Here is a 13,538-nt window from a genome sequence, read left to right on the forward strand (position 1 = left end):
CATTTCAAGCTCTAAATTAAAAGACTTAAGGCGTAATAACCTTAAACTAGACTGATGTTGTACTTTCTTAATAATAATAATAATAATAATAATAATAATAATAACTAATTCAAACGATCTTTCCTACTGGGATGTCGGAAACTTCCCAGTTCGCACGTGGCCACGGCTTAATCGTATCATACGGTGGGTTTTTTTTTTTTTTTTTGCGCTATCTGAATAAACCGTTCTGATTGGTCGGTTTGCCCTTTCAAACATGGCGGATGTGTTGACGTATTGTCGTAGCTAGTAAGGGCGGCTACTACGGCTGACGTGTATTTAGCGGTTGTGTAGTGGTGACGTGTCTTTAAGGCGCTCCGCCGGCACATCAGCACCCGGAGCACAGAGTCTCGTACTGATTAACACCACCATGGGGAGTGAGTACCAGTTCTTACGTTATTTATTCACGAGAACTATTATTTTAACGGATTAACCACCTTCCAGCTAACTAGCTAGCTTCAGCTTGCTATAGCGCACTGCATTTGTGTCCATTGATTGAATGTTAGCTTGTTAGCTTAGCATAGCATCACGAGCTAGTCTGTAAGTGTTGTGTTATTATTTCTCTAGCTTTTCTTTTCACCTTCGTTAGGTAAATAATTTAAAGTAGTTTTGTGTCGGTATTTATTAAAAACAAGGGTGAGAATGAGACCTGTTTTAAATGCAGTAGTAAGAACCTATTGTTGATGCTAGTTAGCTAGTTAAATGGCGTGTTTATGATGACGCCGCTTTAGCTGCCCGGTGTGTCACTGACAAATAACACAAACTTCACCCACGTCAGGAAGGTTTAGGGTTAGATATTGTGTCGGTTTGTTAATCTAATGTAGAACTACAGAGGTTTTATGGTGTTAGTTTACCGTTTTAAACCATACACAGGTCAATGATTCAGGGGAATAATCTGTGGGGGAAATGGTTGATTTATTTTTATTTACAGTTCAAAATGTCTTACTGTAACAGAAAAGAAATATTATTAGTATAAGAAAAGCTTGAAAAATTGTACTACCCCTTAATACCCCTCCTAATAACACCCCTAATACCTCCTACGTCTCTTCAAGGAAATATGCCACATTAAAATCTTTATGGTATTCAGAGGTGATGATTTCCCTTTTTTATGAGAAAGGGACGACGCAACGATGAGTTGTGCATGAATACTTTCTCGTTTAATACAGACCGAAAGTTTTCTCATGTTCTGTTTTCACCAGTTTATTATTTAGAATCGTTTAGTTTTTTTTTTTTTGTAAAGGTCCATCAGGGTCTGTGTAACACACCTAAAAATAAGCTGCATATGATGTCGGAGGTTTTTACGTTTCCTATTTTAAGCTGTGAACGAGCATAAATCGATGCCTTTATAGTGTTTATTCAGTTCATCCTTAGTAACTGCCTATTCAGGACCTTAGGGATTGGTTCAAGATTCATATCTCATTTTAACATCCAGAAATCCAGATGTAGCTTTAAATGCTTATCGAGTAATCCAGAGTCAACAGCGGTGAGGGAAAGAAACGCAGCCAAAGGGTTTGAGTGCAAACAGGTTAACTAACTGTAGCAGACTTAATCTATGATGTTTTATCTCTTACATCACCGGTTACTGACACTTTCTAATTTTCAGTTAAGTTCTTGGAGGTCATCAAGCCGTTCTGTGCGGTTTTACCTGAGATCCAAAAACCAGAAAGAAAGGTTTGTATTTCATTTCACTTCCACATAATATATAGAGGATTATCCTGTACCTTATATGTATGTTTTATCTCTATCTCTCCTTCAGATCCAGTTCAGAGAGAAAGTACTATGGACAGCCATCACCTTGTTCATCTTTCTCGTCTGCTGCCAGGTACAAATCAATCACGTAACACATACAACTGCACGACGTTTACAAACCGCAGTGTCCACGGAAATGCCTAGATTCTTTAGGGAAAGAAAATCAACAACTCTCTTCTGAACAGATAAGAAGTGATTGTTAACAAGATAACAACTGATACTTCTGATAACAAGACTTAACAGATGCAGCATCTCAAACCATGCAGCTGTATTCCACAGCTATGTCGAATTGTTGATCGTGAGTCACAGTAACACGTGAGTGTCCTCGCAGGGAATTTTTCTGTCAGGAGAAATTTATTTAAAGTGTATTGAAGGAGTCTCCAGTGTCAGTGTTTTGAGGCTGTAGCTTGAGCAGAGGTGGAAAAGGAAAAAAGTATGAGAGCGCTTTTCAGGACATGCAACTGTACATTAAGTAAAAAAAAAGATGCCATTCTTTAATAAACAGAAAAACTTTGAGAGGAATAAAAGATTTTTTTAGTGTAGTTGTTGAGCTCTCCCTCTCTCTGTCTGTCGCTCTCTCTGTCTGTCGCTCTCTCTGTCTGTCGCTCTCTCTGTCTGTCGCTCTCTCTGTCTGTCGCTCTCTCTGTCTGTCGCTCTCTCTGTCTGTCGCTCTCTCTGTCTGTCGCTCTCTCTGTCTGTCGCTCTCTCTGTCTGTCGCTCTCTCTGTCTGTCGCTCTCTCTGTCTGTCGCTCTCTCTGTCTGTCGCTCTCTCTGTCTCTCCCTCTCTCTGTCTCTCCCTCTCTCTGTCTCTCCCTCTCTCTGTCTCTCTCTTTCTCTCTCTCTAGATCCCTCTGTTTGGGATCATGTCTTCAGACTCAGCAGATCCCTTCTACTGGATGCGAGTCATTCTGGCGTCCAACAGAGGTCAGTCTCCACATTAATCCTCTTTATCCTTTATCCTACTTTATCCTCTTATGACATGGTTATAACAATCAGAAATTCCCAAACGCACGGCAGCACAAAGATTATATTTATTTTACTTTTCACTTTACCGTTTCTCTTGTGGTAAGACTGATTATGGAACTGGTGTGTGTTTGTTTAGTAAGATCACACATGTTGAAATGCTTCTCTCTCTCTGTCTCTCTGTCTCTGTGTGTTTGTCTCAGAGATGAGTGCTGACTGAAGGAGTTGATGTTTAATGGTTGTTCTAATGTGTTCCAGGTACTCTGATGGAGCTGGGGATCTCCCCCATCGTCACCTCAGGCCTCATCATGCAGCTGCTGGCTGGAGCTAAAATCATCGAGGTTGGAGACACCCCTAAAGACAGAGCGCTGTTTAATGGAGCACAGAAACGTAAGCCTGTCACTTATTAGTTTCTTTATCACTTATTTTTTCACTTTTTTGGCTCCTGACCAGTTCTCATACAACATCCAGCACTGTAAACGTGAACATGTGTTTACTGACACCTAATGCCTGTAGAACTATTCAGATCTCATCCATCCATCCTCTCTTTCCTCTCTCTATATTCCTCCCCTCTTCCTCTCGGCTTATGTGTCAGGACTTGGATAATTAGACATGCTCTGAGTTCTGTGGAAAACAATATATTCATACAGCCTGTAATTTTCTGACAAGACGATGGGGGAAAAACACTCGTCTGTTTGATCTGGACAGAAATATAATCACAGAAGAGCGTTTAAGACTTTAATTCTCTCTGAATGACAAGTCCATATCTCTCTTGTTTTTCTTACCGCTCTCTACACTTTCCGCGTCAACGATTGGTGTACGTCTCTGTGATTGACAGCGAAGAGTCTAAGCCCCTCCTACCTTAGACTTCAAGCCAGAGTAGTTATAACAAGATTGGGAATGGAACATGCACCCTCACCACGTCTTTCTTGCTTTCTTTCGTACAGAACTGCGTATAGAAATGGACACGTGTGAAAGGATCTTTAGAAAACTGCACTGTTGACTGAATATTTGTATTTCCAGTGTTCGGGATGATCATCACTATTGGCCAGGCGATAGTGTACGTGATGACAGGCATGTACGGAGACCCATCAGAGATGGGAGCCGGGATCTGTCTCCTCATCATCATTCAGGTAAATGGCACGTGAACAAAAGGTCCGAGCTTGCACAATTAAGTACGCTCATGATGGGAGGATTTCTTCTACTAAACCAAGCCGAATCGTTTCAGTAGTTAGTTTCAGCTCAGCGTGTGTGTGTGTGTGTGTAATAGAAAGTGTGAAGGTGGCTGAGCTGTGAGTACACAGCAGTACCAGGGAGTCATTATATCGAGGGAGAAGTATTGTGAAACACACACACACACACACACACACACACACACACAATGATTTGTGAGCGTAAGGATGATTCACAGATCTTCTCTCTAGGTAATGACTTTCTTTTCTCTTGCTCACTAAGATCTCCATGTTCCTTGTGGGTCAAACTCATACTTACGGCTTTGGAGAGCAGGAATACAAGGAATTTTTTTTTCCCCTCGGGTTAATTTTTTATTTTTATTTTTTTTTTTTTTAAGCTTAATCCCATTCTGACAATTGAGATCGCAAAGTTTTATTTATTTTTTATGTTGTGTTAATCTGCTGTAAACGTAAGGCCACCATGTCAGTCAGGTTGAATGTAAATGCTCGTGTAAAGAACTACTTCTTCTCAGCACTCACACTTCTAATGTTGGCAGAAGAAAATGGTGACCTTGTTAATCCATGCTGCTTTAAAGCCAGTATGGAATTATAAATAAACTTTCAGTTGTGAAGTGGAGAATAGAATTCAGTTCTGTCAAGGGCTGGTTAATGCTGGTCATGGCAGAGAACGTGAACGTCTCATTCTTGCCCATAAAGTCTCATGAGTCAAGTGTAGAACCTGTGAGCGAGATGAAAAGTGCTCACATACGTGCTCATGTTCACTGCTTTACATTTGTGTGTGTGTGTGTGTGAGTGAGTGTGTGGTGGGGGTGGGAGTGTAGTGTAGTGTGTGGATTTAATACTCGTGCTTGCTGATAATGTTGTGTACTCGTGTCCTCTACTCGTGTGCTCTGGATTAAACACACAGATTATACACCATGCATCACTATTTAGTACTGACCAGCTTTTTTTTTTTTTATCTCCCACTGGCAATAAAGGGCAGTAATGAGTTCTTTATACTGATCTGGAACATTATATATTCCAATTAAAGTCATTCTTCTATGTACGGGAGTCAGACCACTGATCGGAAGGTTGTGAGTTCAAACCCCAGGTCCACCAAGTGTCCACTGTTGGGCCCTATTTGTATGAAAAATGAAAAGTTAACGTAATCTCCATGGTTACATGGTACACAATGGTAATATCCCCTGAATGCACTGTTAATACATCGCTGCCACCTACTGGATGGACTTTAAACCTTTTAAACAATATTAATTTTGTGTGATAAGAACATGTATTCAGTGAGAAACGTGATGTATTCAAAGCTTATAAAATGCTATAAGGACCAGATTTATTTTCTAACGTTGCTGTGTAATTATTTGGGTTTCTTTACTGTACCAGTTGAACAACATTCAGCATGATGGTGGCGCTATTGCTGCTTGACTTGTTTAAGTGAAAGATTCTCTGATGGGGTATAAAGACTGGATAGAAAGCATGTTTGAGATTGTGTGTGTTTTTGTGCAGCTGTTTGTGGCCGGACTGATCGTGCTCTTACTGGACGAGCTGCTTCAGAAAGGATATGGTTTGGGCTCCGGTATCTCCCTCTTCATCGCCACCAACATCTGCGAGACTATCGTGTGGAAAGCCTTCAGTCCGACGACGGTGAACACAGGCAGAGGTACAGGCTCTCAATACAGGTCCAGATCATACGGTAACGCTGTACTGATGATGATAATCACAGCGGTCTGAAGAAGCCAAGATACTGATGCTCACCTAAGCTGTGATTACACCAGTGTTACAGCACAGCCGGAATGTTCTTTATTCTTCTTGTACCTCAGCAGTCTGCTCATCACTAGCATTGTAGCTGTCAAAATAAACAGTCATTCTTTAATCAACAATTAATTGGAATATGAATACGATGCTCATGTTGCGTAGAAACAGGAAGTTGTAAAAGTTTTCAAAGGATAGAAATTTTTTAAGTTTATCAGTATAGACAGTTGGGGGCACGGTGGCTTAGTGGTTAGCACGTTCGCCTCACACCTCCAGGGTTGGGGGTTCGATTCCCACCTCCGCCTTGTGTGTGTGTAGTTTGCATGTTCTCCCTGTGCCTTGGGGGTTTCCTCCGGGTACTCCGGTTTCCTCCCTCGGTCCAAAGACATGCATGGTAGGTTGATTGGCATCTCTGGAAAATTGTCCGTAGTGTGTGAGTAAATGAGAGTGTGTGTGTGTTCCCTGTGATGGGTTGGCACTCCATCCAGGGTGTATCCTGCCTTGATGCCCGATGACGCCTGAGATAGGCACAGGCTCCCCGTGACCCGAGGTAGTTCGGATAAGCGGTAGAAAATGAGTGAGTGAGTATAGACAGTTTAAAAAGGGGGGGGGACTGGAGACTCCTGCCTTAAATGGTAAATGTGTTTGTGGAGCATCTTCCATGCACGTCACTGGTGGTGTTACAGTAGAAATGAGTGAATTGGGACAAGAGCATTAATATAAACCTGTGATTTGTAGCTGCACACCATCAGTCACCAGCAGCCAATCAACAATTGAGGTATAGATCAGGCGAGCCTGTGTGATCTGATCCATGTTGGCGATTCTGTGTGATCTAATTCATGTTGGCAATCCTGTGTTCCCAGGCACCGAGTTTGAGGGCGCCATCATAGCCCTGTTTCACTTGTTGGCCACTCGGACTGATAAAGTGCGCGCACTGAGAGAGGCCTTCTACAGGCAGAACCTGCCCAACCTCATGAACCTCATCGCTACCGTCTTCGTCTTCGCCGTGGTCATATATTTCCAGGTGAGCGACGCGTGCCAGTATAGAAGGAAGGTACGAACTAACTGAACAGGAGATGGAAATGACTAACTGTTTTTTTTTCTCAAACCCAGGGCTTCAGAGTGGACCTGCCCATAAAGTCTGCACGTTACCGTGGGCAGTACAACACGTATCCCATCAAGCTTTTCTACACCTCCAATATCCCCATCATCCTGCAGTCCGCACTGGTGTCCAACCTCTACGTCATCTCTCAGATGCTCTCCACTCGATTTAGTGGCAACTTCCTGGTTAACCTCCTGGGAACCTGGTCTGTAAGTTACATATAGGGAAATAAACTGTTTTTGTTCTTTAACATGACTCTGATTCAGTCCTAGTGGTCTGGTGGCTATGATCTCATAATTCAGCCATGGTGAACATAATGAAATGAAAACCCAGGCTAAAGGGAATATTGGCTTATCGTTTAGAGTGAAATCTTTCAGTTTAATTTGGGATTAAGAAGCTTTGTCTGTTCTCAGTGACGTCCTGTGTATACGGTGCGTGTCACTTTTATCTGGGCCAAAGTGGTGCTGTTGGCCTTTGTTCCTCTGCCCATGTTCAACCTTTTATTTCTGTTTCTTAATGATAACGAATTTATTTGAAAAATATAATCTATTTACATTAAAAACAAGAGGCGGTAAAATTGAAAGGGAGAACGCTACGTTTTTCCAACATCAGGGTTGCACACAGAATAAAATGGTCCTTAAAGGCAGGGTTTCCGATTCTGATCCAAATGGGTCCCACCCCTGTATTGATAGCTCCGCCCACACACACATACGTAACCCAGGCAACTGATGGAAAGAAATGTGTCTTTATCATAGCTGAAGGGAAGAACAATACGATTGCAGATAAACAAACAAGCAAAAATGACACAAGCATAATCATGTAAAGGACAAAGGCATATATTAGTTCTGTGTAGTAACAGCGTTTAGCTCAGGAGTTATTACGGTCCTACTTCTTACCTTATCGTAAGTCTTTCTTCTCTTTCTTTCTTTGTTTTTATCCTCCATGTCAATGTTAAAACCGCTTTCTGCTAATGTCACACATGCGCACTGAACACTCTCTCCGTCCATATTGACAAGACACGCCCCTTTCTGCTCATTGGCTACACGTTTGTTTTGATTTTTTGTTTATTATTCGGCCCGACTAGTTTGTTGAAGCATTTCTCAAAAATCAGAGACCCTGCCTTTAATTTAGTGTGTTTTGTACAGCTGAAAAGACAAAAAAACAACATTTTATATATGTCTATAGTGTATCTGTAGTCCACACACACTGGGCTCGCTGTGTTTGTTTTCTTTCATGATAATGAAATGCTTTTCTGTTTTAACAGGACACCTCGACTGGTGGTCCAGCTCGGGCCTATCCTGTAGGAGGTCTCTGTTACTACCTCTCTCCTCCGGAGTCATTCGGTTCGGTGTTAGACGATCCGGTCCACACCGTCATCTACATCGTCTTCATGCTGGGCTCCTGCGCGTTCTTCTCCAAGACGTGGATCGAAGTGTCAGGATCATCAGCCAAAGATGTAGGTTTCATTTTTATTTATTTATTATTACCTGCCACTGTTCGGAGCAATACTGATCCACTGTGCAGTTTTGACCAAGTGTTCGACGACAACACGTTTGGGTTTCAGGTGGCTAAACAGCTTAAGGAGCAGCAGATGGTGATGAGGGGCCACAGAGAGACGTCCATGGTGCACGAACTCAACAGGTGAATTCCGAGCCGGTCAAAAATATAATTAGGAAGACGTTTAACATTGAAGATTTAGCACTGGACACGATCCATAAGTCAGTTTTCAATCTGCAGCTTCTCAATCTGAAGAGAAACCACAAAGTATAAATGTTTTATTAGCTTCAAGAGAAGGTAAAATTGGCTGATGAAGCAGTGACTGTTTAGTTCAGGGGTGTCAAATTCACTGTGGGCCAAAATATAAAACTGAGATAAAGTCACGGGCCAAACTCAATATTTATTGAAAAATGACCTGCAACTGATGTGTAATGTTCAACCTTTTTCATATGGAAACAAACTTTAGTTTTGCTTGAACACAGGATTTGAACAACCAGAGCTTGATATTACAAACACATAAGAAATTACATTTGAAATAAAAGACACATCAGTGGTGTTCGTTTCTTATTTAAATAAATAAAATAAATTACGCCTCTCACTCGCTGGAACATTTAAACTTCCTTTTTGAAGTGGATCTTTTTCAAAACCGTCCAGGTCCTTATACTTCTCATAATGTTTCGTTTCATCGTGTCTTCTTATGTTATATTCTTTGGTTACAGACACGTTAGCTCCGTTAGCACACGAGACAAACAGGTCTGTCCTTTATATTCGTGAACAGATCATCTGCCTCCCTCCTGTCTTGAAAGCTCCTATTGTCCATCTTTAGTTTGGCCATTTTAGTGGAGGGTGGAGTTAACTTGCCCGACGTGACTGTAGCACGGTTGTTAACGACTGTCAACAGAGAATGAGGGGCGCTCGCTGTTCGTGACTACGCCTCAATACAGTGGCAAGCACATTTGATATGATCTCGCGGGCCAAATATAATTACACCGCGGGCCTGAGTTTGACACCCCTGGTCTAGTTCCTGTTCTCACTGATGTTGTTTTCCTATAACAGCAGACCTCACTGCTATCATCACATGTCCATAAAAAAGTAATAGAGTTTTATTTCCTGCTTGCATCAGTTAAGAATGGAACTGTTCCACTTTTCAGGTATATCCCCACAGCCGCCGCGTTCGGTGGCCTGTGCATCGGCGGTCTCTCTGTCATGGCTGATTTTCTGGGAGCGATCGGCTCAGGAACCGGGATCTTGTTGGCCGTCACCATCATCTACCAGTATTTTGAGATCTTCGTCAAGGAGCAGAGCGAAGTCGGCAGCATGGGGGCGCTACTCTTCTAAAACCTCTTGGGCGCACGCGTACGCTTAGACACACCCTAATCAAACACTTTTATTATTTTTATGAGTGTTATTACTATTATTTTATATATTTGTCGGCACAGTGAGTTGAAGTGGTCCATTCTGAACAGCCAGGTTTGGCTTTGAGATGCTGTTTGCTGGAAGGGAGAGAGCGTTTAGTGATGAGTAAAGCTAGACTCTGTGAGCTCTGAAGAAAGTCGATGGGTGAACCGTTATTGTTTCACTTTACACACTTTTTTAATTTTTTTTCCCTCCGCTTGCTGCTCGACTGTGTTCAGTATAGTGATGGCGGTTGCTCACTTCTGTCATGCCCACTCTTTCATTTAAAGGTGCAGTGTTGCGTGTTTACGCCACGTTCGTCCTTCATGGCTGCTGTCAGTATGACGCCACGGGAATATTCACACTCGCGGGATTATTAGACATCCGGTTGTGACGACAAATCCAACCATATGCATTTCGTGTATTGTAGATCTTTTTTTTTTTCTTCATTTCTTTTTTAAGGTGGTGTTCTACAAACTGGACGCTGTCTACATGCATATATAGTTCATTCATCCACGGACAAATAACAGTTTTGTTTTTGTTTTGTTATTTCTCTGTCTGTATATATGATGAAATGTGCCACCATGTAACAAAATTCTTTTTTTTTTTTCTTTTCTTTTCCCAACATGTAAAAAGAAATGCTAAAACATCCGTCTTTCGGAAAGAGTGCTCATTCTCAGTAAAAGCTCTTTTTGTGTAAAGCCGTTTTGTGTAGTCGTGTTTCTGAGAACCCTTTGAGTCCACGTTGAATTGTACGGTTTGTTAGAGCTACAACAAACGATTATTTTGCTAATCGATTAATCCAGTGTTACTCATTGCGTGGCTCGCGATCCTCCTGCGGCTCGCCAAGCTTTAATATGCGGCTCACGTGGCAGTAAATAATACGATGATATGATCATGTGGTTAAAATTTATTTTTCATTTAAATAACATTAAAAACAATCAGGGAAGCATAGAAAAACGAATGTGCTCTATTACAAATAATAATATATATTTATATATTATTTGACTCGTCACTGACTCACTGCGTTCTGCGCAATAGCCCGTTTTTGGCGGCCTGCCAGAAGCTAGTTTGTGTTTCATGCCAGTTAACAACTTGTGTTTACTGTACACACGGACTAAAAAATGGATCGATTTCTTATCGTACAATCCCGCGCACAAAATGAACAGCAACAAAGCAATGTGACAGTGACAAAAGAGGTAACTGATGGGGAGCATGCATCATCCGCAACTCGAGTAATTATTGTACTGCAATATTGTACATTGTATTTAAGCAGATAAGCTATTTAAGACTGAATAACTTGGCATACTTTGTGGTGAAAGTGGCTCTCCTATTGACTTTGTCTTATCAGTGTGGCTCACATGAAAAAAATAGTGAAGACCACTGGGTTAATCTAACGATTATCAGAACAATTAAGCATCGAATTTTTTCACAGACTAATCAGTAGGCTTTGAATGATTATTCGGCTTTTACAACTAGAACAATGAGTTGCATATTAGTTAACTGCATATTTTAACTTAGCATATTTTTAAGTTTTTGAAATATTTGCTTTAATGATCTTGGAGCCAACTAAACAAGTCATTCTCTAGTTTTCTGATTCTGTCCAACTCAAATCACTCACTATATTTATTATTATTATTATTATTATTATTATTATTGTCATCTGTCCAACTCAAATCACTCACTATATTATTATTATTATATTATTGCCTGCTCTGATTTAAAAGGTTTATTGCCTTTAGTTAACTAAACCTGGAGAACCCTCACCTCTTACTGGCTCCTGTCGCGCCAGGGTGTTTGCTCTTTAAGTTCAGGTTCAAGTTTTGCTTTATTGTCAATCTTCCTCATGTACAGTACATACAGAGAATTGAAACTGCGTTACTCTCAGTCCCAAGGTGCATACAGATAATAAAAACAATAGATATTAAATAAAGCTGCGCAAGGCAGAGGGCAGATAAAGTGCAAGTGCAGATGAGCAGACCAATGTCACACAAAGTGACTGGTGCATGTCATCGTATGTTAGTGGGAGGGGGAGTGGAAGGACCTGTGGGTGTGGGGTCTGGAGGGGTGGGGTGGGTTCATAGATCTATGGTGCCTGGGGCAGAAAAGAGAAGGGAAGGGGGGCAAGTTATGGGTTCTACTAGGAAGATATCAAAACACTAGGGCTTTAAATGGAACCGTTATACAGTTCCCCAACAATTCAGTATGACTTTAAACGTAGAATGTGTTCACTCTTCCAGATGCTGGATAATGTGTAAAGGTTCCCAGTTTGTAGCTTCAAGAGTTTGTCAGATGTAAAGGAATCATTTATACCATATTATTAAATACTTACAGTATACTGTGACTCCTCCAGCAACCTCTGACGATTTAAACAGGACATAAGACACGAAAACATACAAACAGAAAGCCTTTATTTTGTTACATCCACATTACAGTGAAATTCTTCTCTTCACACGTCCCAACATTTGGAGGTCAAAGCACATGGTCAGACATGATACAGCACCTCTGGAGCAGTGAGGGTTAAGGGCCTTGCTCAAGGGCCCACCAGTGTCAGCTTGGTAGTGCTGGGGCTTGAACCCTGATTCTCCAATCAACAACCCAGAGCCTTAACCACTTGTCATCACGTACACAGTATGACGTGTAGCGAAATGCTTTTTGTGACTGTCTGTGATGTACAAATAGAGCCAATTAACACCAAAGTAAAAAGAATAAAAAGAAGACAAATAAAAAAGATGTAATTTTTACGTGTTTCATTTGTTCTTTTTTACGATGGGGTGCCAATAATTTTAGAGCTGACTAGAATGGTGCTAGAATGATACCTCACTTCATGTAAATGGTACCCAGGACCACCAAGCTGCATCTCTTGGGCCCCTGAGTAAGGCCCTTAACCCTCAGTGGCTCATTTATATGAGATAAATGTAAGTTGCTCTTGATGACTAAATACTTTAAATGTAAACGATCTCCTTAATTATACCACCAGTGTTATTTATGCAACCGGGAGTCGGTATGACAGGCTGCAGGTTGTTCATGTGTCTCTAGGGTTGGGGGTCATTAATCCTAAATAAATCCACTAATCCTAAATAAATACCACTCAATCACTCATTTTCTGCCGCTTATCCGAACTACCTCGGGTCACGGGGAGCCTGTGCCTATCTCAGGCGTTATCGGGCATCAAGGCAGGATACACCCTGGACGGGAGTGCCAACCCATCGCAGGGCACACACACACACTCATTCACTCACGCAATCACACACTACAAACAATTCTAAACCTACCATGCATGTCTTTGGACCGGGGGAGGAAACCGGAGTACCCGGAGGAAACCCCCGAGGCACGGGGAGAACATGCAAACTCCACACACACAAGGCGGAGGCGGGAATCGAACCCCAACCCTGGAGGTGTGAGGCGAACGTGCTAACCACTAAGCCACCGTGCCCCCCCATTTATTTATTTATTTATTTATTTATTTATTTAGTCTACTGCAGTATCTATAAGAACAAGGAATAAATAGACAAAGAATTTCTGTGTACACGGACCTTCAGCATGTGCTAATAAAGTCCTTGGGTCTTGAACAAGGTTACACAGCCTGGAACGAGGGGTCCGTGGTTTCGGGTGCCTCAACGTATTTATCTTTAATCAATGATTAGCTCTTAAACAGAACCTCCGTTTCTCATTGGATGAGATCAGAGGTAAAAACGTCCAAGAGGCAATCACATGAAGGGGAGGAGTAACAGAAGGGGGAGGAGGAAAGTGTTTAGATTTAGTTTGTTCCCTCTTACATATTGGACCACAGTTGCACACTTCACTTGCTCCCTCTCTGCGCTGCTTGCAAGCATTTATGACTAATTTAAAGGAGC

The 13,538-nt window shown here is 41.7% G+C and overlaps 2 protein-coding genes across 2 annotated transcripts in view; both read left to right on the forward strand.

Moving 5' to 3' along the window:
• Positions 1–264: 264 nt before the first annotated feature.
• Positions 265–10,382, forward strand: sec61a1a (SEC61 translocon subunit alpha 1a). Its single transcript, XM_060867439.1, has 12 exons — positions 265–413; positions 1,640–1,707; positions 1,793–1,858; positions 2,631–2,709; positions 3,007–3,138; positions 3,772–3,881; positions 5,442–5,595; positions 6,551–6,711; positions 6,801–6,998; positions 8,054–8,245; positions 8,354–8,430; positions 9,438–10,382. The coding sequence occupies exons 1-12, from the start codon at positions 407–409 to the stop codon at positions 9,622–9,624; spliced, it is 1,431 nt and encodes a 476-aa protein (XP_060723422.1). The 5' UTR covers positions 265–406; the 3' UTR covers positions 9,625–10,382.
• A 3,064-nt stretch (positions 10,383–13,446) lies between these two features.
• uroc1 (urocanate hydratase 1) overlaps positions 13,447–13,538 on the forward strand; it is a 17,762-nt gene continuing 17,670 nt past the window's right edge. Inside the window, exon 1 of the mRNA XM_060867440.1 lies at positions 13,447–13,538. This exon is cut by the window's right edge and continues 107 nt beyond it. Within this exon, the coding sequence (XP_060723423.1) occupies positions 13,520–13,538 (19 nt within the window). The 5' untranslated portion in view covers positions 13,447–13,519.

This window comes from Tachysurus vachellii, chromosome 4 (genome assembly GCF_030014155.1).
Source record: "Tachysurus vachellii isolate PV-2020 chromosome 4, HZAU_Pvac_v1, whole genome shotgun sequence".
Classification (NCBI taxonomy): Eukaryota; Metazoa; Chordata; class Actinopteri; order Siluriformes; family Bagridae; genus Tachysurus; species Tachysurus vachellii.

Coding starts and splice junctions, on each gene's coding strand:
- sec61a1a (XM_060867439.1), top strand. Junction 6,712..6,800: donor CCGTGGTCATATATTTCCAG/GTGAGCGACGCG, acceptor TCTCAAACCCAG/GGCTTCAGAGTGGACCTGCC. Junction 8,246..8,353: donor CAGGATCATCAGCCAAAGAT/GTAGGTTTCATT, acceptor TTTGGGTTTCAG/GTGGCTAAACAGCTTAAGGA.